The 25,849-nt window shown below is 44.4% G+C and overlaps 1 protein-coding gene across 1 annotated transcript in view; it reads right to left on the bottom strand.

Moving 5' to 3' along the window:
* Positions 1-21,360, bottom strand: part of LOC147426402 (actin-interacting protein 1-2-like) — a 69,446-nt gene extending 48,086 nt beyond the window's left edge. The window contains exons 1-2 of the mRNA XM_086498084.1: positions 20,712-21,360; positions 20,176-20,337 (exon numbers count right to left, since the gene is read on the bottom strand). Of these exons, the coding sequence (XP_086354210.1) occupies positions 20,176-20,337; positions 20,712-21,106 (557 nt within the window). The 5' untranslated portion in view covers positions 21,107-21,360. The remainder of the gene's footprint in view (positions 1-20,175; positions 20,338-20,711) is intronic.
* Between the last annotated feature and the right edge of the window lie 4,489 nt (positions 21,361-25,849).

The following is a 25,849-nucleotide window of genomic DNA, read 5'->3' as shown; positions in this document are numbered from 1 at the left end:
AAGCAACTAAGCATGATATCCTTAGCCAAAGGGAAGAGAACTTATTACTATGTATGGATTTCAAACGGGTACCAATGTACATTGAAATGGTTGAGAAAAAGTTATGGATGGCAAAGCTTCAATATGACGCACCATTGGAAACTAAATGGGTAGCTTTCAAGAAAGTTATTTGTTCTTATGCCGAAGGATGCTTTGTGTCACAAAGTGATGACATGGCGGACAGCAGAAACCCTAATTTCTGCCAGAAACCCTAATTTCCGGAAATCGCGGAGGCTGAAAAAGAAAAAAAAAATTGGAAAATGATGAGCGACGCGAATCTTGCTTTTTTTTATTAAAAAAAAGAGAAAAGACTCTAAGAGAGAGAGAGAATTGATGCTTTTTATTTTAAAAGCTTTTGGGGCTCTGCTTTTGGGGCTCTGCTTTTGGGCATCCCTTGTAACCTTTAAATTAGTGGTGAGGGCCTCACTTCTCAGAGCATCTGGACCCAGAGTCTGAGAGTGAAACCCTATCCGCTCTCTTGTACTTTGATTTGATTAATATAAAAAGAAATACCGAAAGGGGCGCCAGTCTTTGGGGCCAATATCTCTAGGCACGGAACTCCGCCGGGCCAATGTACATCTATTGTGATCTGACTTGTTTTGAAGTGGTTATTTGGTGCTGTCGCGGTTGATTCTTGACTTGGAGTGTCCAAGACTGTTACAGTGGTATCAGAGCACGGCCGATTTCTCTTCTACGGGAAATCCGATCCCCGAAATTTTTTTTCAACGACACCTATGGCTTCAGGCAATGATCAGTCGATTCCCTCTGCATCTAGAGATGCAGGCTGGGATCACAACAAGATTCAGGCAGAGAGTATGGCCCGCCTTCGCCTACTCAGGCGGAGTGGCGAGAGATGGAGCGTCGCCACTTGATCGGCGATGCAACAAAGATGATGCTCAATTTTGCCAAGGATCCGAAGATAGCAAAATATATGAACCAAAGCTCTTTGGAAGAGGTACAGACAGAGTGGCATAGAACCACAAGACCACTCCCGAAACCCGCTCTCAAGAAACCTTCTGCCTCCAAGAAAATATACAAAGAAGGAACTGGAGAACGTGGTTGATGCACGGATTGCTCAGCTTTTTGACACGCAAAAGAAAGCCAAAAAGCACGGCAAAAAGCAAAAGAAAAGCACTGACTTTCCAAGTTATTTGGGTCGTCAGTCAACTTTTGAAAAGGCAAAGAAACAGAAGGAGCGTGTTCGATTTGAAGGAGTACCCAGTTCTTCTTCTTCTTCTTCTTCTTCTTCTTCTTCTAGCTCTTCAGATTCGAGCGAAGAAGACAGAAAAGGTAAAAAGCGAAGCAAGAAACAAAGCTTCGGGAAGGGCAAGAAGAAGGCTACATCTCGCCCAGAGACTGACAGTTCTACTGAGGACTTGTCTACAGACAGCTCAGATACCGATGACGGAAAGTTTTATGCGAACAAGAAGAATTTTTACAAAGCCAACCAATATGACTTTCTCGAAGATAAAAGCTAGAAAGTCCGAGAGTTTAAGGAAGGTGGCCACTCGATCAAGTTTGATACTTTTCAGGATACTCAGATGCTTCGAGGGCTTTGTCTTTTATACAACAGTTTGACATCGCTTTCGCGGGAGGACGTTATTTAGAGCACTCCAAGATTCGGAGAGCTACCTCTTACCTTAAGGGGAATGCTCGTACTTGGTGGTCCACGCTTCTTTTAAACAAGACTACGCCAGTTAAATGGTTGAAATTTAAGAAGCTTTTTATTTCTTCTTGGTTCGCGAGACTTTGCAGGAGTCTCAAGAACGACAGAAAAAGGCAGCGGATTGCCATCGTCGCGACTTGAAATTGAAGGAGGATGATTGGGTGCTCTTACCTTTTGAGAAGGCACGCCTACGAAAGAAAAAGGGAAAGGAGAGGCTTTTTCCAAAGCTTAGTATGCGATACTACGGACCTTTCCAGATCACTGACAAGATAAATGATGTCTCCTTCCGATTGGAACTGCCAGATACTTGGAGGATTCATAATGCATTGCATGTGAGTCTCTTGAACCCTGTTAAGGGTGATGTGCCTGATGATGGAGAGCCTGATGAGCAACCCGCAGTGGAAGAAAACGATGAGATCGTTGTTCCTGAACAGATTTTGGCACATAATGATACGAAGAAAGGTAAAGTCCGAAGGCGGTTCTTGGTTTAGTTCAAGAACTTTCCTGCATTTGATGCGAAGTGGATGGAGGAGGAGGACCTAGCAGATACTCCTCGGATTGTGAAACTTTACCTCGATGTTTTGGTTTAGCATAGTCTACTCCAAACGGAACCCAGAAACTCAGCTTGGCCGAAGATATGGTGCAGTGGGATGCACAAGAGGGGAGTTACTCCGCTCCTTTGTCAACAGATGCCTCGATTTTGATACTAAAGTCACTAATGTCTCTTTGAGATTCAGGGATACTGAGAGCTGAAAGTATTCTGCTGGATGACTTTATGAAATGGAATTCCTGATTATGATACTGATTTGTTCTTGACTTCTTGAGAGTGCAGGAACTGATAGACGAAATGACTGCAGCATTTTGGTCTGATTGATCTCGAATAGACATGGTTGCAATAGGGGTTAGACAATCGGACATCGTTGAGGTCCCGATTGGACCTAGATGTGATTGCTAGCTACATTGCCAATAAATCATGGTCTAAGATGCGAATGAATGTTGAATGTCCTGTGATGTCTGGTGATGTCCTGTGATGTCCTGTGATGTGACTGTCAATTTTGTACATGTGCTAGATGTGTGTTTCTAGTACGTAGGTACTAACAGTCAGTGTCTGCTAAGACGGTTTATGGCTTTTGTCGGTTTTGCAGGCGTAATCGCGGTCGATTACAATGCTTTAAAGAGGGGTTATGTCACAAAGTGATGACGTGTCAGACAGCAGAAACCCTAATTTCTGTCAAAAACCCTAAAATTCCTGCAAACCCTAATTTTTTGCCAAAAACCCTAATTTTCGGAAATCGCGGAGGCTGAAAAAAAAAATTTTGGAAAATGATGAGAGACGCGAATCTTGCTTTTTTTATTAAAAAAAAAGAGAAAAGACTCTCTAAGAGAGAGAGAGAACTGATGCTTTTTATTTTAAAAGCTTTTGGGGCTCTGCTTTTGGGCATCCCTTGTAACCTTTAAATTAGTGGTGAGGGCCTCACTTCTCAGAGCATCTGGACGCAGAGTCTAAGAGTGAAACCCTAACCGCTCTCTTGTACTTTGATTTGATTAATATAAAAAGAAATACCGAAAGGGGCGCCAGTCTTTGGGGCCAATATCTCTAGGCACGGAACTCCGCCGGGCCAGTGTACATCTATTGTGATCTGTGACTTGTTTTAAAGTGGTTATTTGGTGCTGTCGCGGTTGATTCTTGACTTGGAGTGTCCAAGTCTGTTACACTTTGCCATAAAGCATCTCCATGTTATCAACAAAGATAGATCACACAAAGGTGGTTTGATAAAGAATGTCAAGATGCTCAAAAGTCCTTGATAAAGCTTGATGTAACTATGTAGAAAGAGAACTATCAAAGTCATTTGCATACACACAAGGCATTCAAAAGAAGAGAAGAAGATGGGAAGTAAAGCAACAACTTTTTCAAGTCCAAGAAAAGGCACATGTATGTGGAAGATTTTGGAGAAACTTGAGGGACAAGCGGGTTAAGAATTTTGGTAACTTGAGTCTTGTAGATATGTATACACATTGTAAATATGTATACACATTGTAGGCAATTATATGAGCAACCAAATGTTGAAAAAATGTCATTTTATGGTTCACTTCCATGTATGTCCTCTTGTTTTACTATTGAGGACGTATGCGGTGAGTTTGAAAAATTGGCCACTCGTAAAGCGGGAGATCTTCAAGGTATCAAGCCGGAGATGATCAAATGGACGGGAGATTTTACCCATGAGTGGATGTGTGGTATGTTCAACCTTGCACTTCAACATGGTATGCCTTATGATTGGAGTACTAATTGGGTTAAGCCTTTGCATAAAGAAGGGGATGTAAAGAATGTAAACAACTACCGGACTATAATGATTAGGTCTCTTATGGCAAAGTTGTTTGGGTGCATAATGTTGGGGTCAGCCCAAACTTGGGCGGTCACTTGGGTGTGAACTCTTGTAAATGCCTTTGTAAGGCTCATCAAAATCTAATGCAATTCTTTTTTTTTCATTTTGCTCCAGTAGGGTGTTATCTTATCCTCCCACTCTCTCGTCTTCTCTGCACGCACCTCTTGCACGCCATGGCTTCACCTCAATTGCATCCCCCATAGCCGCAGGTCCTCTCAAGTGGTATCAGAGCTTTCTTTGGTCAGCTTTTTGGAGATATTGTAGCAGTGAAGAGGTCGTGGGAGGAGTTGGGGAGCAGTCCATGCAACTTTGGGCTTGGCGACAATAAGAGGAGCAAGGCAAGAGAGTAGCCTCAGTCAAGAGCTCAACCAATGAAGGCTAAGAGGTCAACCGGCCAAAGGCCGACAAGAAGACAAGCCTCAAGAGGGGGCGGCGTAGCCAGGCCTAAGGGTAGAAAATAGAAAGCGGCTCGGCCTAGAGCGTTGCAGCATCCAAGAGCTTCAAGGGCTGAGGAGCGAGGGCAGCCGAGCACAAAAGTGGCACAGCCCTGTGAAAAGCACCGAAGGGGCGATGGAAGCACTTGCCAAATGTAGCATCTCAAGCCGGCAACATCCCATTGCAGCGTCTACTCCGAGGCGTAGAGGGCAGTTGGGAGCACATCGTGCTCAACCGGCACCTTCCAACTGCTATAACCGGTTCCTATCCACCGAGTCGATAACGCCAATGATAGCCAAAGCAGGTCGGCGCCCTTTTTCTCCAAAGCACGTCAATCCTGACGTTTCACAATAAACGACATATTACTATTATTATTATTTGGCAATATTTTTTTTTCATTTTGCGATTTAGCCTAATTCAGAGCATGTTCACACAAGTTTTTGATTCACTGGCAAGCAGCTAGTGTAAAATCACTTTGACACAATAGTCAAGACTTTCATCTTGCCTTCATGACATCCTACATGATGCAGAATTGAGTCTATGACAACCTTTTTTGTTGATGATTCATTGTAAAACAATGATTGGGCATAAAACACGACAGCCACCTTCATGATGTTCACAATTACAATGTCTATGATCACAAAATACACATGGTTCTTTGACTTAATAACTATGATAATGTATGGGATTAGACACTGCCTCGGCGATTATGATGACGAGCGGCGGTAGGACCTTCCCTTGCCGATTCTGAAAAGCCCCATTTCGTTTTGTAAATCCCAATCTCATGAGGTTAACGGGTAAACCTAAACCCGAGGTTAACTAGACTATACCAAAAACTCTAGGGTTTGGGAGTAAACCAAAAACTCTAGGGTTTGGGAGTAAACCAAAAACTTCGTGTTTTGGCGGCCATGCCTACCTCCACCTACAAGAAAGAGGAGGCTCTCTTGGTAGCGTCAGGTTATGGCTACACCTCAAACCCTTGGTTGTAAAAAACCTAAAACTCACGGTTTATGAGTATACCAAAAACTCGTTGTGTCATGAGAGTGAAGAATTAAGTTCAAGGGGACGTATTATGACAATTATGGCAAGTTTGGCTGAAGGGGGCGATTGTTGGGGTCAGCCCAAACTTGGGCGGTCACTTGGGTGTGAACTCTTGTAAATGCCTTTGTAAGGCTCATCAAAATCTAATGCAATTCTTTTTTTTCATTTTGCTTGAGTCAGGTGTTATCTTATCCTCCCACTCTCTCGTCTTCTCTGCACACACCTCCTGCACGCCATGGCTTCACCTCGATTGCATCTCCAATAGCCGCAGGTCCTCTCACATAAGAGAGATGAAATTGAGTGATTGGGCTAAAGAGATTGGTAAGCGTACAAAAGGACAAGCGGGTTTTCGTCGATGTCATAATACCATTGATCATCTTGTCACTCTTCGTGTTCTCATGGAGGAAAGTCGGTTGAAAGACAAGCGATTGTATTGTTGTTATGTGGACTTTAAGAAAGCTTTTGATATGATTCCACGTAGCAATTTGCGGAGAAGGATGGAAGAACTCGAAGTTCCAAGTGAGTTTATGCTTGCAATTTCTTGAATCTATGAGAAGGTGATGTGTCAATTGCACATGGAAAGAGGAATTTCAGAAATTTTTGTAAGCACTATTCGAGTAAAACAAGGATGTCCATTGTCACCAACTCTCTTTGGTCTATGTATTGATCAATTGGAACAAATGGTACTTGACTTTATGCATGAAGAAGGTATGTAAGAGGTCACTATTTGCAATGCAATAATCATGCTTTTGTTGTATGCAGACGATGTAGTGCTTCTAGCACACACTCTAGAAGATGCACAAAAGCTTATGCTTGTCCTCGAGAACTTTTACTTGCACAGTGAGTTGATTGTGAATGAATCCAAAACAAAGATTATGCTTGTGAAAACCAACCATAAGGAGAAGCCATGCATTGTGTACAACAATGAGACACTTGAAGTTGTTGAGAGCTTTAAGTACCTTGGCCTTGAGGTTCCGTCCAATCACAAGTGGCATGAATGTGCTATGCGTCGTTTGGAAGCGGGAAAGAGAGCATATGCATTTGAGAATGTATAATGCAAAAACATCAAGTGTTTGGTTCTCAAGAAGTACCTTTTTGAAGCATTGGTGACACCGGTTCTTCTTTATGGAGTTGAAGTGTGGAGTGGGAGCATCTCAAAGTCTACTTGGAAAGAATTTGAGAATGTCCAAAAGCGTTTTCTTGCAAATTTTCTCCAAGTTAAGACACAAACACCATATATGCTCCTACTTCTTGAGTCGAGATCTCTTCCAATTGAGGTTATGGGCATGAAAAGGGTTATGGAGTACATGATAAAGATGCGTCAAAATCCCTCACATCGACTTCCTACAATTGCATGGAAAGCAAGCAAAAAAGTTCAAAAGACGCATAAAAGCAAGATCTTAAGCACGGGATGGATGCAAGACATAAAGAAGTGGTTTGGGAGATGGGATGCATTACACTTGCTACATGATGCTTCAATTGACTTCCAAGTGAATGAAACTTTTCTACAATGCCAATGTATTACGGTTTGGGAGAAATGGTGGGTCACGCTATAACAAACTTGGACACTCCAAGTCAAGATTCTACCGCGACATGACAGGAATTCACTTCAAAACAGTTCACAGTTCACAATTGATTCGACACGGCCCGACAGTGTCACGTCATCATTTCAGCAGGTTTTCCCCGAGACTGTCCATGCCAAAGGAAGGTGTGTGTGTGTACAAGCGCTGCCACGTCACTAGGTTGTGACATACCCCCCTCTTGAAAGCATTGTAATCGCCCTCAATTACGCCTGCAAAACAGACAGAGGTCATAAACTGTCTTAGCAGACCCTGATTGTTAGTACCGACGCACTAGGAACACACATCTAGCACATGTACCAATCGACAGTCACATCACTTGACATCACTTGACATCACATGACAAATCACATTCAAAATTCATTTGGATCTCAAACCATGATTTATTGGCAACGTAATTAGCAATCGCATCTAGATCCACTGAAGACCTCATAGATGCTCGATTGACTAATCCCTATTGCAACCATGTCTATCGAGATCATTCAGACCAAAATGTTGCAATCATTTCGTCTATCAGTTAAGGACTTCTTCAAGAAGCGTCCTACACTTAAGCAAATGGGCATATTCCTTGGAGATGACCTCACACTCTCATAGCTTGCTCATATGAAAGAAGTTATGCCCGAGCTAATAACAGCTCAAGAGAAGGGGAAAGTGGCTTTCTACAAGGATGGACGAGTGGTTATTTTGGAGAGGCGCCCCGCATGACGGCACGAGACCTATGGGACCACACTCAAAGTGGCTACATGGAATTATAATGGATCTTTGCGCCTTGATGTAGGGGCCTTTGAGGATAGTTTTATAGGGAGGGACATCATTTTCTACTCTGAGACGCATCAGGCCCCGGGGCAGTCCATGCCACATGCGAGCGGATACAGATGAGAGACAGCTTGTAAACAGGAGACTCGATCAGAGGACGAGGTTCAGGAGGAGTGGCAGTCTAAGTCGGGGAGGAGCTACAACCTCTGATACATATAGCTCGGAGGGATGAGCATGCTAGGTAAATGTGGGTGAGACTAAAGGCAGAGGCAGGCAGATACCTCTACATCGCTATTTGCTATTTCCCTCCTAGTACGTGAGTATATGCATCACCTAGAGGACAGTCCCCCTTCTCTATTTTGGATGATGATATATGGGAGTTTTCCAGGGATGGGGACATTATTATCTTGGGGGATTTCAATGCTAGGACTGCCCATCACCAAACACTATTCTATGATACCTCAGAGGTTGATGCAGGAGCTTGATATTACAGAAATAGGCCTATCTAGATTATCACAGGATGAGGAGCACATTAAGTATTGCAGATACTTGATAAGTAAGGGGACTGCACATGGATTGGCCATTTTGAATGGCGTACAGAGATTCCCTACAACAGGTGGTTTTACATGCTTTCCACATTGGCATGGCGCTAGTACAGTGGATTATGTTATGGCTGTGCCAGTGTACTCATTCCTTCCTTTCACGATTTCATGGTGGGAACTAGGCCGGTTGGGGTAGCAGTCGATCATGTTGTCTTGTCTTTCACTCTATCGTTCAAGTTCAGCATAGCTCCATTGGGAGAAGTCTCCACACATACTCGGTACACCTTCACGAGGGAGACGGATCCCGTGTACACTGATGAGATATACAAGCAGCTATGCACTCAGGAGCCAGGGCAGCCACTAGATGAGCTCACCCAGATTCTCACAGAGACGCTCCATGATGCAGCATCAGAGGCGTATCTCCACAGCCAGCCTACATGCAGAGGATCTGGGAGCATGCCTCAAAACAATTGGTATGATGAGTGTAGAGAGATGAGGATCAGATTACAGAGAGAGGTGCTCATGGGTACTACTACACAGACAGTCACGGATTATCTTTCGCCGCCTAGTGCGACAAAAGAAGAGGGCTTACCTATCTCGGTTAGAGTGTGATCTATATCAGGAGTCGGGACTCTAGTGAGGCATGAAGGCTTTTCCATGAGCACTCTCCGCCACCAGCCATCACTTCCACAAAGACATGGGGGGGGAAATGCTACATCTCTCTATACAGCATCGGGGTAGCCATCTTTGCCTGTGAAACCCGCCCGTAGGGCGGTAGAGTTTGGCTTTCACCCGAAACTTTACTTTAGACTCTAGGACACAGAGAAACTTTGCAAATAAAACCTGTAACTGGAATTAACACTTCGAACACACACGGCTTGGAAGCTAGAGCGCTACCAAGTAGACGCCGACAACCTGTTGGCCGCAAAGACTGGCGCCCCTTTTGGTATTTCTTTATTCTTATTGCGAATAGACGACCCAAACACTTTCACCTATCTCTCACCAAGCTGTCCAAACCTGTCCATGTCTGTAGGTGCAGGTTTTTGACCCAATTTAGTCAACATAATGACACAAAACCCTCTGTAGGTCAAAAGTACACGTCAAGGGCACTTTCCCTTCTGGTTAGGAACCTTTCCAGTGAGCTGCAGGTCAATTTCAGCGTGCTGTAATTCCCTGTTTTGACACTGCCAGGTGCCCAAAGCCCTGTTTAAGCATCCCGAGGCTTTCTCGAGGCTCTCTTGATGTTGTCCTGCAGTTTAGATGCGAACCCCTAAACCTGCAGAAAAACGCAGCAGGCTGTAATTTTCTGTTTTGGATTGTTTTGGGCGGAGCGAACACGTCTATGTGTCTTCGTGCTCCCACACACAAAGGGACAGTTCCCCTTTGAATCGGACGAGTTTTCACGCGAGAACACTCTGTTTTCGCACTCCTTCGCGATGGAACTGTGTGACCCTGTGGGGGATTAGCAATTAGCTAATCCAATTCCTCTTCAGAAGGCTCTTGCCTTGGCAAACGCGCATAAAAGCCCATAACTGTACATGGTCATCTGAGAAGCCCAAATAGTGGGGTATTACCATATGTGCCAAGGCGAGAGAGAGATGCGCGAGAGCAAATCGTCACGCTACATAGAGCAAGGGAGAAGGCAAGTGTCACAAATTGCTGACGTGTCAAGCCATTGAAGACCTGAGTCAACTTGCAAATCCCGGCCGAGGGGCCTAAACCCTAAGAATAAGCAGACGAAGAAGAAGCGGTTCCTACCAACTTATGGGACCCCGTCCGATGGGCCCAAGTGTCACAAGAATAAGATAAAGCAGGAACCCCACACACACACAAAGACTTGCACAGAAACTGATGATGTGGCAGCTGTACGGAGCCCGGAATGTGCCAAGGGGGGAGAGAGATGCGCGAGAGCAAATCGTCACGCTACATAGAGCAAGGGAGAAGGCAAGTGTCACAAATTGCTGACATGTCAAGCCACTGAAGACCTGAGTCAACTTGCAGATCTCAGCCGAGGGGCCTAAACCCTAAGAATAAGCAGACGAAGAAGAAGCACTTCCTACCAACTTATGGGACCCCGTCCAATGGGGCCCAAGTGTCACGAGAATAAGATAAAGCAGGACCCACACACACACACACACAAAGACTTGCACAGAAACTGATGACATGGTAGCTTGTACGGATTTCTGCCTTTCACGCTGACAGCCTGTACGGATCTCTGTGATTTGTGCTGGCTTATTTTCAGCCCCAGCTTTTGGGCCAGTTGCTTTTGAGTTTGAAGTTTTTCACTATAACTGCTTTTAATGGCCAAGGGCCTTTAAATATGAGGCTAGGGCTCATTCTCTGGCACTCTTCTGGGAGAAGGTGCAAAGCGTGGAGTACCGGCTTGTACTGTGTTGATGCAATATAAAGAAATACCAAAAAGGGCGCCAAGGTTTGGGGCCAATACTCTTTGGGGTGGAATTCCACCACTCCGTGTCGCGTGTCGTCTCTCTCTTTCAGTTCAGTTGTTATTGAAGTGCTAAAAGTCTGTTCAATCAGTTCTTTCCTATTGGCACGTGGTGCCCGTCTTGTGACAGCAAGCTTTCCATTAAAGTTGTGATCACCTGCACCCACTACTCACACACACACAATAGTCACTTGAAGAGCAAAAATCAAACCCCTCTCTTGAAATGGGCACCCCCTCTTCATGCAGACTGGGAAAGTGCATCTGGAGCCGCCATGTGCCACCAACTTATAAGTGTAGCGAGGGGCCTAAATGACTTTGAACTCCACCTAGACACCCTTTTACTGCTCGGATTCCAGTGCCGACTGGCCCGACCATCTCGTGGCAACCTGCCCTTCCCGATTGCGGATGAAACTCTCAGCCATCGGCCGTTTCACACTGGCCACACAATGTCCGGCCATTTGTGACTTCAAAAAGAGGGTCCCAAAAACTAAATAGAAGTCAAGGGAAAGAAACCAACAACTAAGGTTAGTGGTTGCCACAGCCTCGTGACATACCCCCTCTTGAAATCGCAAACGTCCTCGATTGCATGCCATATATACATGCCATTGATGATCTTGTGTTGTTGGGGGCCGGGGCATATGTAGGCTGTAACCCAAAGGCATCAAGGTATACGTAGGCTGTAACCCAAAGGCCTCAAGGTAGAGCTGTTATACATTTGGTGATTCCAAAAGTTCACGCTCTTCCATTCACTTTCCATCCATAGGTGGATAGTTCTTGAACTTCACCAAATAGCGTCGTGCAACTTTTCCCTTAACTTTTCTTACTTTATGTGCCAAAATCTGCTCAGGTACCAAGATCTCATCAAGTTCATCAATTTCTGGTTGATCCTCTTGTGGCATATCTTCTGGCACATCACCCACAAAGGGTCTCAGAAGACTCACGTGAAACGCATTATGAATCTTCCATGTGTCAGGCAATTTCAACCTATAAGCAACATCGTTGATCTTATCAAGCACTTGAAAAGGCCCATAGTAACGCATATTGAGCTCAGGAAACAACCGTTCCTTGCCCTTCATCTTCTTTAACCTTGCATTTTTAAACCTCAATAGAATCCAATCACCAGGTGAAAGCAACAGTTCACTTCGGTGATGATCGGCAACCCTTTTCTGCTTCGCCTTAGTCTTCTCCAAGGCAACTTTGAATTTTTTTATACATTTCATCCATGTTCTCAACATATCGATCTACCTCAAAGATCTTGTCCTTTGTATGCAGAATGGGAGGAACCTTTTTGCCACCTTCAACAATCTCAAAAGGTGCCTTGCCTGTGGACGAATGCACCATATTGTTGGCAAATACTGCTCCCACTTGCCCTTATTATCTGACACATAACATTTCAGTAGATCCAAGACAATAGAATTAGCCTCTTCTGACTATCCATAAGTTTGTGGATGAAACGAAGATGAGAACTTGAGCGTAATGCCCATGTTCTCAAACAATCCTCTCCAAAACAAACTCGTCATGCGAGGATTACGATCAATGACAATCAATTGTACATGAACAACCGTGCTATCTGATCCGATTTTATCTTCTTCCTGACAGGAATGAAATGGATCTGTTTGTTGAACCTGCAGATAATGGTCCATATACCATCATTCCCTGTCGACACTCTTGGAAGATCAAAGATAAAATCAATGCTTTTTTTTTCCAAGAAAAAGATCCTTCTATTAGTTAATAAAACTGCCTATAGGGCTACAACCACCTCTACTAGAGAGGGCTACAACAAGCATAAGGGGAGAGTCTCCCAATGAAAAAACAACATATGTACAATGAGGGCTAAATCAGAAGATGGGAGGAGGGAAAAGCCACACAAGTGGACGGTAGTGCCATCTGAGCTCAACTCGGACCATGGTGAAGAAAGGCCAGGGGCGCTAGAGTCGAAGGAACGCCTCTCTACACTCCCGCATGCGGTCGGAGCTGCCCTGAAGTCTCTCGAACTGTCCCCTGAGAGTATGGATCAACTCCAACCAAAATCTCGAACAGTCTCCGCTGGTGGCACAAGGCGAGCCTTGAAGATGCGGAAGTAGCGGACCTGCCAGATGAACCAGAGTGTCAGGCCACAGACAAGCTCCCAACACATCTCTCTCTCACTGCACCACTCCTGTGGAGTAGGCTTTGTAGCAAGTTGGAGGGTAGGTCGACCCCCCTCTATCACTATCATCCTGCTAGTGGAGGATAGTTCAAAATGTAGTGCAGGGCCCGTGAGAGTGGACCAAGCAGCTACCCCCCAGGTGTATTGTCGTCCTGTGGAAAGAGTTGGCATCAGCCGAAGGACCCGAAGCCAAACCTATTGTGCCATAGGGCAGTCCCACAGATAGTGACGTTGACTCTCCAAAGGATGGTCGCAAGCTATGCATGCTGCCGAAAGGCCACTATGTACCAGCCAACTCCCCACTATAGTAGCTCTATGTGCAACTAGCCACTGGAACTGAGTGACTCGCCGCGGCTGTCTGGCGTCCCACAACCTCGCCCAAAAGGTTGACAAGAACTCAGCTATGAGACCCTCCTCCTGCCAATGAGGTGCTGCAGCAGGACGAGCCTCTCTTCGTGCTGCCAGTATGTGACGTCCCAGTCGAACAGTGTACTGAAAAAAAGGGACCCTTGGATGGTCGGCTGAAGAGAAAGGGTCCCTCCAAAACCACTCTGCACGATCCCACTGCACTCGTGTTTTTGGACAGCTCTCCTAAGCACAAAGCCTCCAATGGCCTATCTCAAGAGCTGCTGGGTCGGAATCTATGATACAAGTCCTCCCACAAATTCCCACTACTTGAATCCTCTGAAAACAACACTCTGCAACCTATGGAGCCTCTACTGAGACTGTGTAAACGACCCCCACCCTGTATCTCGAAGAACATGGGGGGTACAGTCTCTGAGCAAGCTCGAACTACGATGAGGACCTCTAGTCGCGTGAAGGCCCCCATCCATCTGGGAGCTACTGTCTCTAGAGGTGTGAGCCACTCAGCTGGTACTGCCTCTATGATGTCTTGACACATGCTCTGCACCCCTCTCATGCACTTTAGGTGACTGGCTGCAGGTCTCAAGTTTGTCAAAGAAGCTACAGAGCATCTAGCTGTACTCTCCATCTGTTGGCTGGCTAGCTGCCTAAGAAAACGCAGATCTTGGCTGCCCCAAAAACGACTGATCAAGTGGTACCTCACCCTAAAACTCTAATCTGATGTGATAGCTTCTTTGTGACTATGCTCGGCCTAGTGAGGCTTTTCCGAATTCTAGGCATGTGGGGTGGAGGGGGGTTTCCTAGTTATTGTCCGGCCATCACTTATAGCCCATTTTAGGTGGGTGCCCTACTTGATGTCTTTTTCCATAGTTACCAAGGAATGGCCATTTTCAAGTCTCCGTTTCCATTCCCATCCCACTTTCCTGTTCCGGATCCCCGTTCCGTGTTTCAGACATGAGCATCCAAACCAGGGAATGGCATTTCAAGCATGTTGCCGTCCCCGTAATTGAACTTACAAATTGTAAAATACAAATCCATTTGACCCCTTGAACTCTATTTAAGGTTTAACCTATGGTAGCCTTAGTATATAAGGTACCTAGGTCATTTTGTAAAAAGAACTTTATCATAATCAAGTTTTAAGCTTCTATTGACTGTGTGTGAGAGAGAAAGAGAGAGAGTGTGAGCTTCATCCTGGTGCTACTCTCTGATCGCTCATTGCATTGGAGAACTGACAACACCATCGTGCTAGCCTTGGCAAGAGCTATGCGACAACATCAGGCAGTCCTCGCGGAACGGAGCGGACGCTTGCACATCTACGAGCTATTTGCTTGCTATTTGCATTTATAAGTATTATTGAAGTAGCATCTGGGACTTCAAGTATAGGACGGGTGCACATGATTGTCCACTGCAACCATGCCCTCACAGGATGGGTGAGTAAGCTAGGACTCTCTCTCTCTCTCTCTCTCTCTCTCTCTCTCTCTCTCTCTCTCTCTCTCTCTCTCTCTCTCCTCCTTTGGGTATGGGGAAACAGGTGCGAGAATTGCTTGGTAGACTGCTACATGTGACAATCACGCATTACCTTTAACAACCACCTCTTTTCGGCTTCCATACAACTCCTGAGAAGGTAGAGGGTAAAGAGGTTAGCGGGAAGGTGAAGAACTGCTCACGGTTATTGGCAAGAGCCGGTAACAGGCCCAATTTGAGACCACTGTGAGGATTGGTGGTGCAAATCCTAAATAAATATCCATGTAAGCTACAAAACTAACATAGAAAATGACCTTAACGTGAGTTATCTTCGACTAAAGTCAATGGAGAGCTGGCCCTTGTCCCCCCTATTTTACGATGTCCATCCTTGTCACCTTGTTCATATGAGATGGGTTCATCCAAAAATAAGGAGTCAAGGCTGTAATGGCAATGACGGATGCGCATTTATACACAAACCATGCAAATTTAACCAAATAGACATACAAGCATACCAATATGTTGTGTCCCCCTTGTTAAAGTTTTGGCATCTCAAGTGAACTGCCCAATGTGATCTCATTATTTAGTTTGGTTGTTAGGTATTTATGTTACTTATTTGTCAAAGTCTTGGGTAGGGCAATTTACTAAGCTTGCTATATAAGCAACCCCTTGCCTCCATTGTATACACATTCAGTTATTCATTGCCAAGGTTGATTGGTTCAGGAGACTCTCTCTCTCTCTCTCTCTCTCTCTCTCTCTCTCTCTCTCTCTCTCTCTCTCTCTCTCTCTCTCTCTCTCTCTCTCTCCGGTCTCTACGCTTCCGCATCGCCGACTTTGACATGGTATCAGAGCTGCTTGGTGTAGCTCATGCTTGAAGCACTTGGCGTGAAGGAGTTGTCCCGTGAGCAGAGAGAAGAACCTCGTTGTCGGCCACTCTCTACCCTCCTCTTCTCCCAACGTTTTAAAACACTGCTCTGAAGCGGCATCGGATCCCCTCCCTTAGCTCCTGCAGCGTTTCAAAACGCTGGCCGCTAGGCCAGTTACTGTTTGTCACGTGACACATCTAACCCTATGTGTACGTGGACAAGCTACAGCACGACAAGGGTTCAGTCAGTCCAGTCAGTCTAGAATAGGAAGTGATCTAGCACTTTTGTGAGTCTGTTCGCAGACCGTGCATGTCCAAACACTTAGTGTAGATGCATATCCTCTGGTTGCACACAGCATGATCATAAGCATTCCCATCAGAATCCTTCAGGGGAATTTTCCAGTGCATTTAGCCTAATTTCCCTATTTTTGACATTTTTCACTTATTATTTTTAAGTGACTTTTGTTGGAAAGTAGGTAGGGCAAATTGAGTAAGTTTGTATATAAGCAAACCTAGACTAGCACTAATTGGCAGAAGAGGCAGCAGGAGCACAAGCTCAACAGGCAACTTCTCAGCAGAACCCAAGAGGCCTACCATTTTTGCTCCACAGCAACCGCCTAGCATTTTTGGACCAGATCAGCCAACGTTTTTGCTCTTGCAAATCCCTGGCGACAGAAGACTCAACAAGAAGCCTAGCGTTTTGCATTTGCAGAACATTCGGCGACAGCAGAACCATTTTCAGCCCTAGCGTTTTTTATTTGCAGATCAGCCCCAACGTTTGCAGATTCACCGCGACGGAACACCAAGAAGCATCAGCGTTTTCATTTTCAGCCCTTAGACACCGCAGATCAAGTCCCGAACCTCGCAGATCTCACCTTCCCGCAACAGTTCCTCGCCGCACGGTTAGTTTCCGCAAGGTTTACAGTTTCAGCCCGGAAAACGCAGATTTCAGTATCTGCATTTTCAATGCGTCGTCCTTGCATCATCGTCACCGCCGTCGTCACCAACATAGAGTCATCATTCAGTAGATAGAAGATTTGCAGATTTCAGCCATTAGCGTTTTCAGATTTCAGCCGTCTCGTCGTCGTCCTCATCGTCGTCGACATCGTCGGGAAGTCCCAAGTATTGTAGAGATTTGTGCAATCATAAGTAGACCGCTCTAGCCATAGAGAGTGGGGCCTTCGGAGGAGGGTTTTACGTCTCTGGTGTCGTATTCTCTTCTCTCTCTCTCTCTCTCTCTCTCTCTCTCTCTCTCTCTCTCTCATGCACTTCCATTCACAGTGTCCATTCACTTTGTTGTGATCATAGCACTCTCTCATTAAGAACGGAAGGCTCTCCCTTCCATAAGAACAAAAAGGAACCTTGAGCACATTATGGAGCACTCATCTTGAGAAAGAACAACATTCATTCCGCTGCACCTTACACTGTTGCCCCCCTTCTACGTTGCCAGCGCGTCTTGACACTCTACCTGACTATGGCCACCTTCCAGTCGTGGATGTTGCGGGCGTTCTGAAACGCGCCATAGCCTAACTGCCAACGCCGCTTCCCCTCGCGTTCTGAAACGCACGACGGGCCCTTGCCACCAGTAGCGAAGGGACTCTCCGGCACTGAATTGCAGCCCCCCCTCTTAAGGCATAGCGTTTTGAAACGCTGGCCATTGAGAACACTGGAGCAGTTTGGAAAGCCATTTGCTGGAAGAGAGGCACTTGGTGGGCAGGGTGTACAAGAGACTTGGTGAGGCTTGGGAGATGAAGAGGCGGGAAATTGGAGTTGAAAAGGTGGACTGTGGAGCAGTTAGGCATAAGCCGTAGAGCGGATTGACATCGTCTTGGATGGAACTCTTAGCCCTTGCTATGCACAGTTTATTGTGGAGCTCTGGATTTGTTCAAGGCTTACCACAGGGCAAACATGCGAAGCGGCTATCAGTGACAGTTTCGGATTTCAGAGAGGGATAGCAGATTGTGCGGAGCCCATTGCCTGTGGAGTTCCCTTTGCGGTGCAATTGAATCGGCTTGGATCTTTTACGACTTGGTTTGTACGGCCATTTTTAGGAGTGCAAGAAGGTACCCAATTACCAGATCTTGCAACTTCAAAATGGCCTCCCCTTGCTTGAGCGCTCACGACGACAACGACCAAAAGCAACAAGTGGCTATGGATAGCGAATCCACCATCCATTTAGCGGCCTATGCACCGGCACAGTTCTCAAGGAACCCGACAAATTGTTTGGCTCGAGTTTGTGAAGTCAAAAGCGAATGGAGGAGTTCGCTAGAGGACAGCGGCAAAGGTCAGTTGGACAAGGATGGCAGTACCAGTACTCAGTTAGGTACCCACGAGGTACGACCAGAGTTGTTATAAATGTGATTTGATGCTTTGTTTGGCTCAAGAATTTGAAGCGAAAGGCAAAAGCAGGAACTCACAGGAAGACAAGGATAAAGGCAAGTTGGACAGAGATTACGGTAATAAAGATTTGGCAAAGGAGATCGGCATGGCACACGTGGCAATAGCTACAATGGCCTCGACGTCAGATTTCTAGTTAAACGACGGGTGTCACCACTAGCTTTAGCCAGAGAGAGGCTTGTGAGTGGCAGAGGGGCAAACATTGCTCCCTATAATTAATTTGGACCCTTGTGTTGGAGTTCAAGTTGTTGGTGTTTGGACCCATAGGTCGGAGTTCAATCTACATGCATCTGGCAGGGAACCAATCAGACGTCTAAAACACTATGGATGGGCGCGCCAATCCATTGTTGTTGGTCAAATTATGGACAGGATGTGTTCCAACACTTCATTATCTTGGAGTTTTATATTTTGGACGTGATGTGTTCACAGTTCATGAATGGGGATTATTGGACGTAGTATGGTCTACAGTTCAAAGTTTCTACAAAGACAACCGATGCTCAAGATGGCATTACTTTCAGGTACAGGTGTATCCAGTTGGTGGCCACTTCTGGGGTGTCCATGGTAGCTTCATCGACTTGGTCTCACTATTGATGTCCACTATGAGCTACAGAGAGGGTGTTAAAGTTTTGGCATCTCAAGTGAACTGCCCAATGTGATCCCATTATTTAGTATGGCTTTTAGGTATTTATTTTATTTATTTGTCAAAGTCTCTCTCTCTCTCTCTCTCTCTCTCTCTCTCTCTCTCTCTCTCTCTCTCTCTCTCTCTCTCTCTCTCTCTCTCTCTCTCTCTCTCTCTCTACGCTTCTGCATCGTCGACTTTGACACCCCTCTCCTTCAAGCTGCTTCAAAAGATAATTTCCAAGTGGGGATCCCTCTATCTCGGGAGCTCCTATATCCATTGCAAAAATGTAACTAATTGGAAAAGGGCCTCCTTGACTGCTGGTGCAGCACCCATGTCTTCTCTAACAATTTAACGCCAGACAAATGCTTCAACTTATGCAAGCGATCACCACAACAAGCGATCTCTATGGATTGCTGACAGTTTTTAGAAATCTTTTTCGTATCCAACATGGCCGCCTGTAAGATCCCCTATATACCTGATTCTTATACCATCAAGAGGAGCCACAGTTAGGTATGTGGCTCTTGAATCCAGTGCAAGTTGTCTCCCAAAAAACCCCAAGGTAACATATCCTCATATTAGCGTAACATGTCATAGACATGCGCAGCCCAGCAGAAGTACCTCCCGATTGACTCTTTCTACTGAAGGAGAATTCAATTCAATCAATACCCACAGATGTGTGGAGTTTAAGACCATTCCTTTGCTTTTCATCGCATGACTGCTTGCACAAAAGGAATGTAATGCATCCCAACCCTTGTGCCAGTCCTTTGCATATTTTAAAATAAGCAAATTTTATTAGCATATAGAAAATGGCAATTACAACAATAGTAACACTTGCCCTAGTTCACACAATCTACCAGTTTAATCAGAGATTTCATCAACAAGAGGGGGCGAGAATGAGCACCGTTGTTGAATCATTCTCACTATTGTCGAACCCCATGGTGCTGACAACTCGTCCCCTCTCCTCATGATTTTCACAGTAAGGTCTATCTACTAGATGTATCCTCAATTGTCCATGCCTTTTCCCTTGCCATACAAGATCATGTCAAATCACAAGCTTCTTTCCCACTTCACCACTTCAGAGAAAATTTTGTCAGTAAGAAAATTTTAAACCCATTCCAATCGATCCCTTGCGGAATTGCATGGATTCTAGTGTGTCTCACTCCCAAAGAACCGATTGACATTCTCTACTGCCTTCACTTCGAACCTTGACTTTGATCATTGGACATTCCATTGAACTCAGAGACACGACAAATTGTTCTCAAACAAACAGTCGTCATCTAAGTTCTAGTGTTTTACTAAAAGATGAACGCACTTGAATCAAACCTTTCACTTGCCATATTGGCTATAAATAATGCTTTTGAGCCTACTAAATACCATTCCAGTTAAATTCAAAATACATACACAGCCTCATACCCAAGTAGCAACATGCCTGTGAGATGTCTTGAACCGAAAGGGAGGACCCTCATAATAATTGACCAGGAAATCTTCGCCCCCAGTGGCAACACGGAATGGCCTGACCGGTCTAAATGTACAGCTCAAAACCCGCTTAGAATGACCATCAAGCGAGCCTACATTGGTACCTGTGTCCCACCTGCAATGTAAAGGTCACCATTATTAACACACCCTCTGCTGTAAAACGATATGATCCAGGTCACCATCCTGTACCAAACAGCGAATTTTCCGACTATTTAGCACATTCGCAGCCAAGGCATCTTTGAATTTGGAACAATGTTGTACTATATGCCCCAACTTACAACATGCATCAAAAATGGCAATTTGAAGAAAAATAAATTAAATCATGCATAGCCTTTTAATGTCAAGACATTTATAGATCGGTTTGAAGAAATAATGCCTCTTATTAAAAGTTCACAATTGAGAGGCTCTACAAACAGTCCCCCAAATATTATCATGGGTATGCACATCCACCCTTTGGAAAGAAGTCACTCAACCATTAGAAATGCTTACATGAAAGCACGAACCATGGCTTTGCCCTTTCCATCACCCGAGACAACAATGCGCTGACCATCAGAGGACCACTCAAGGTCATCAACCCGGCCAGACAGTGCACGATATTCATACTTGAGGGTGTGTTCAGGACCGGCGCGAGCCCAAATACGCACATTGCCAACAGCATCACCAGAAGCAACCCACTCTCCATTAGGGGAGAACCGTGCGACAGAAACAGGGGCAGGATGCTCTCTATATACATCTACTTCCAGAGGGTTGTCAAGACGCCGAATGAACACAGTACGCCCATTGCAATAGACAATCGATGGGGTCTTTGGATCTGCAGAGACAAGTATTCCCCTGCCTCGCTCTGTCGAAGGCACAGCTGCATGCGTTTCTAAGAGCTCTGCCATAGCAGAAAAGATGTTCTGCAGTCAGAATATTTGTTCAATGCAAGTTTCTTCTTGATCGGTAGACTGCAGCGGAGTAAACTTGGTGGGTTGACTACATAAACAGGTCTCTGTGTTGCGTTGAACTCACTTGAGCCCCTTAGAGCCAGGTGAATTTACGTGAGCAGGAAAAGCTTAACAGCTTGCTGCTTTTGTAAGATGCTAATCAAAATGTGTAGGGGCACTGGGATCATGATCTGTTTGTGTGCGTTATCATGTCGCCCCTATAATGGAAAGGGCCTATACATAAGTAGTCTCACGACCCACATAGCTGTTGGAGGACTTAATTGGACAGCCTTCACGCGTGCACTGCGTGGAATGCGAGCCGCGAGCCTCAGGATTATTTGACACCACTTGTGTCAGGTGGGATCAATGGTCACTATCAATTGGGGGCGGCGGGATTGGTTTTGCGCCGTCCGATGGCGAATTAATCCTCAAGTGATCGTCATGTGATCACAATCGAAGTGAACCCCAAGGAAACTCAATGTGAACATCAAGTGATCGCCAAGTAATCCCCGTGTGATTCCCAATTGAGATGTGATCACCCTGTGAACCTACCTATTCCAAAGTGATCACCATGTGACCCCACCCATTCTAAAGTGATCTCCAAGTGATCATCATGTGACCCCAACCATTCCAAAGTGATCTCCAAGTGAACACCATATGATCCGCACCCAGTCACTTTTGCCATATCATACATATTCTCACCCTCTTTTCAAGTGGCGCGCGATAGCTTAATGGGAGAGCCGACGTCTCTAGTGTGGGAGGTGGTGTGTTCAAATCATGGGGGCAAACCGGTCGGAATCTTTTTATTCTTGGGAATAAACGGATGGTCCATATCTTTCAGAGATCTTGGACTACCGATCCCACCTGAAGTGGTGTCAAATAGTCCCGTGGAGCCGCAAGCGCACTCCCTTTTGGAAACCTTTTGGGCACCTGCCAACACCCCAGCCATGGGCAGCAAATTATGTTAATCGGAGTGTTTAGACCAAGAAATCTTGCTAGTTATTTTCTATCTACCAGCATTCTATGTAAATGCTCACATTGCAACGGAGGCCCGATAGTAGAGCTGACAAATTGCATGGTAGGCTTGCAAATTGTGCTCGAAAAAAACTTCATTTTGTGTTTACATGTGGGTGTGTGTCAGAGAGAGAGAGAGATGCATAGGGATCCCATCTTATTTGATTGCACAGCAAATCAATGAATTGCATATGACTCTAATGAGCTCCATTTGTTGGTGCTACCTTTCGACAAAAAGGGAGGGTATATATTGAGGGAGTTTCAACTCATGTACAATGGAATACACTTCAAATTTTAAAGGTACTTTTTTTCTTCTTTTTTAATCTACTCTCTCTCTCTCTCTCTCTCTCTCTCTCTCTCTCTCTCTCTCTCTCTCTCTCACACACACACACACACACACACACACACACACACAAAAATGCGATGCCAATGCCTGTCTCCAGATCCTTGTTGAATGCAACATCCATCTATGCTAACTTACGTGAGAGGGAGGTGGAGGAAGGATAGATTTTAGTTGCGTACCTTTGTGTGTGTCTAAATGGCACGTAAAGCAAGTCATTCCATAAAGACAAGAATCATGTGTGTGTGTGTGTGTGTGTGTGTGTGTGTGTGTGTGTGTGTGTGTGTGTGTGTGTGTGTGAGAGAGAGAGAGAGAGAGAGAGAGAGAGAGCATGTACCCTCTACATTACATAAAATTTGACCATGTTCATGTTAGCTTAGGCCTCTTCCCTCGATAGAGGAGAATTGTGTATGAAGGAACTAGAAGCATTACCAACATTGGAGTGAGAAGGATCCCTCATTTTAACATGGCTCCACATCCCTTGGAGTATGCCTTGTCATTCCACAAAAGCCTTTCAAGGTTGCTAGAAACTCACTTTGCATCTTTGTAAACAAAAGAGAGTTAATCTCACATTACAAGGGATTCTAACTAGAAATTAAACATAATCTCAAAAGACCATTTCAAAAGTGTTTAACCATGCGTATATGATGTACCATGACCTCACTTCACCCCCCTTACACATAGAGCTACTTTTGACCTAGAACGGTGGAAAGCAATACACACATGCGCATGAAACATCCAGATCCATTTTTGAGGTTCCATGCGTCATACAATATCACCCCAAAAACCCCATCATGATGCAAAACAACCCCACCACTTTGATCAACCATATGCCATAACTTCCCATGTAGGTGCAAAACAACTTTTTTATTATTTTTGGATGCACACATGACATGCAAAAGAGAGTGTTTGACCTAATAATCATGCATCAATTTCAGCCCTATAACATAAACTATCACCTTGTCACATCACTTCACCCATATGAGACTCATGCTAACAACCGTAACAAGTGAAGAAAGCCATTTTATGTGAAACTGCCATAACCAAGGAGGGGTACCATATAGAGTCATGGGATTGATGATTCATATATGTATTATGGTTTGTTTTTGTGAGTTGATTTCATGTGTTGGATGTCCATAAACTTATGTGTGGATGTATGATTAGCCACCTAGACTAAGTACCCCTACATGTATAGGTAATGTGTACAAAGAATGATTAATAGCCCATACTTATGAAGTGAAAATAGTGATCTAAGTACATTTATTAGCATCTCTAATCAAGGTCCTGATTTGGTTAAGTGGGTTTCTTCATCTTGACAAGTTTATGTAGTGGTTCTCCAAGGAGCATGGGGTCCAAAATATTGACAGTGTAGGGGATAGCAAGTTGTATTTTGCCTATCTCTTCACTCAAGCGGAATTTTCACATGAAAGGTCTTTGAATGATGTTGTTAATCTTTGACCCAAAGGGTTTGCCCTGATTCATAATTGTTTAGGAGATATTGCCAAAATAATGTCCCTATCGCTTACGTGACGTGAAAGCAAAGAGTGCCTTTGTATGCATCTACTTAATCATAAACACACCTTATGCATATATCAATGTGTTAAACATGATGAAACAAGCATGAAGCATTCTGTTACACTTTCAACAAGCCTATACATGCCTATGTACATAGAAAAGAAACCATTGAGAGCATAGTTCCTAGGAAACAAAGGTAGAGAGAGAAGAGATGATGGCTATGGAGTTTAGAGCTTCTTACTATGAATAAGAAGTGATTATCGATGATTGAAAGTCTTCTTGTTTTGCCACAAGAGAGCGCTGATGAGAGATACATTGAGGATTCCATTACGAGTTGAAGTACAACACATACACCATGAAAATAGAAGAGAATATAGTAAGACAATCTTCTTTTTATCTTCTTCCGACAAACAAGAGAGAGAATGAAAATTTGCTGGCAAGCTAATAAAGATGTAATGAAGGCACTGGAAATCTCAAAAACTTCAACATGCAAAATTAAGGGGTCTAGACATCATAGGTGTATGATATCTAGGTTGGCTTTTTTGGACTCAGACTGAATGTATAGCTTGCTCATGATGTGTGCATCACTCTGATGTGTTCAAATTGGAATGTGGATAAGTGCTCACGTAACCAAGGCCATAAAAGGTGTTTGTGGCACTTGAATTAGAAAAATGAACTGTATAATGACCAAAATATACCCAAACTTGGTGTAGAGGCTATATATGACATGATAATGAATTTTTGGATAATCAAAATGCTGACAGAATGTCCATTTGGTAGGCCTAGACATCATACGTGTATGATGTCTATTCCTAGAAAATTGAAATGTGAGCATGGGAGTAGGATGTATATGCTATGTGCCTGTCGTGTGTCAAGTTTCCCTGAGTTTGGAGCATTCTTACAATGGATAAGACCATATTTTGATTGAGGCACCGCCTCCACACAATATGTACATAGAGTTTCATTGCATTCTTTGCAATTGATGGTAGTGAAAACTGGGCACTAATGCTCCTTTTTTAACTCACCGGCTGACAGGAGTATGCACCAAGGCTAAACAAGGCACCCCCTTCTAGCCTGGAATAGCTCCCAGCTTTTTGGGGCTTTTGCTAGAAATATGGCCTTGTTTTCGAAAGTCAACTCTGGCCAAAAACCATCCAAAATTCTTGCAGTAATTCAGTTAGTAAATTGGTATCTAAGCAACTAATCAGACCGAGAGTGAACTAGGATATTTTGCGATGCCTCTGCACAATCACGACACTCGTCATATCACCTTTGTGTATTTATGGTGCGGCTTTTTATAAAAAGAATTCCCATATAAATTCCGTTTAATTCCGTCTCTCCACCGTATGTCCATTTTTACTCATACAGTGACCAAAAGTAATATTTTTGGGATAATATGATATTAAAAAACACTTTGCTTTTCAAGAACGCCAAAAAAGCACGAACAAATGAAAACATAATTTTTCCTAAAAGTGAACCACGGATTCACTTAGCCTACCTAAACTGGAAAACAGATACATGTTGTTTTGACAAACCTTTTATGTGGTAGAGTATGAATGATTTTTTTACTTCTTGGGTGTGGCTATAGATAGTGATGATGCCCTTTCTCTGTCTCATCTAGTAGTTCTATGTGGTAGAGTATGAAGGCTTTTTTAATTTCTTGGGTGTGGCTATAGATAGTGATGATGTCCTTTTTGTGTCTCATCTAGTAGTTCTTCTTCATGAAAATAAATTCAACATTGGGGATGTGTGAAGCTACTCCCAATTTCTCACCAAGATGATTTCATGAATATTATGGGAGGGGTCTTGCCATATGACTAGCGACCCCTGAG

This window comes from Adiantum capillus-veneris, chromosome 24 (genome assembly GCF_014529385.1).
Source record: "Adiantum capillus-veneris isolate H3 chromosome 24, ASM1452938v2, whole genome shotgun sequence".
Taxonomy (NCBI): domain Eukaryota; kingdom Viridiplantae; phylum Streptophyta; class Polypodiopsida; order Polypodiales; family Pteridaceae; genus Adiantum; species Adiantum capillus-veneris.
Note: the sequence above shows the minus strand (reverse complement) of the source record. Positions and strands in the feature narration are given on the sequence as shown.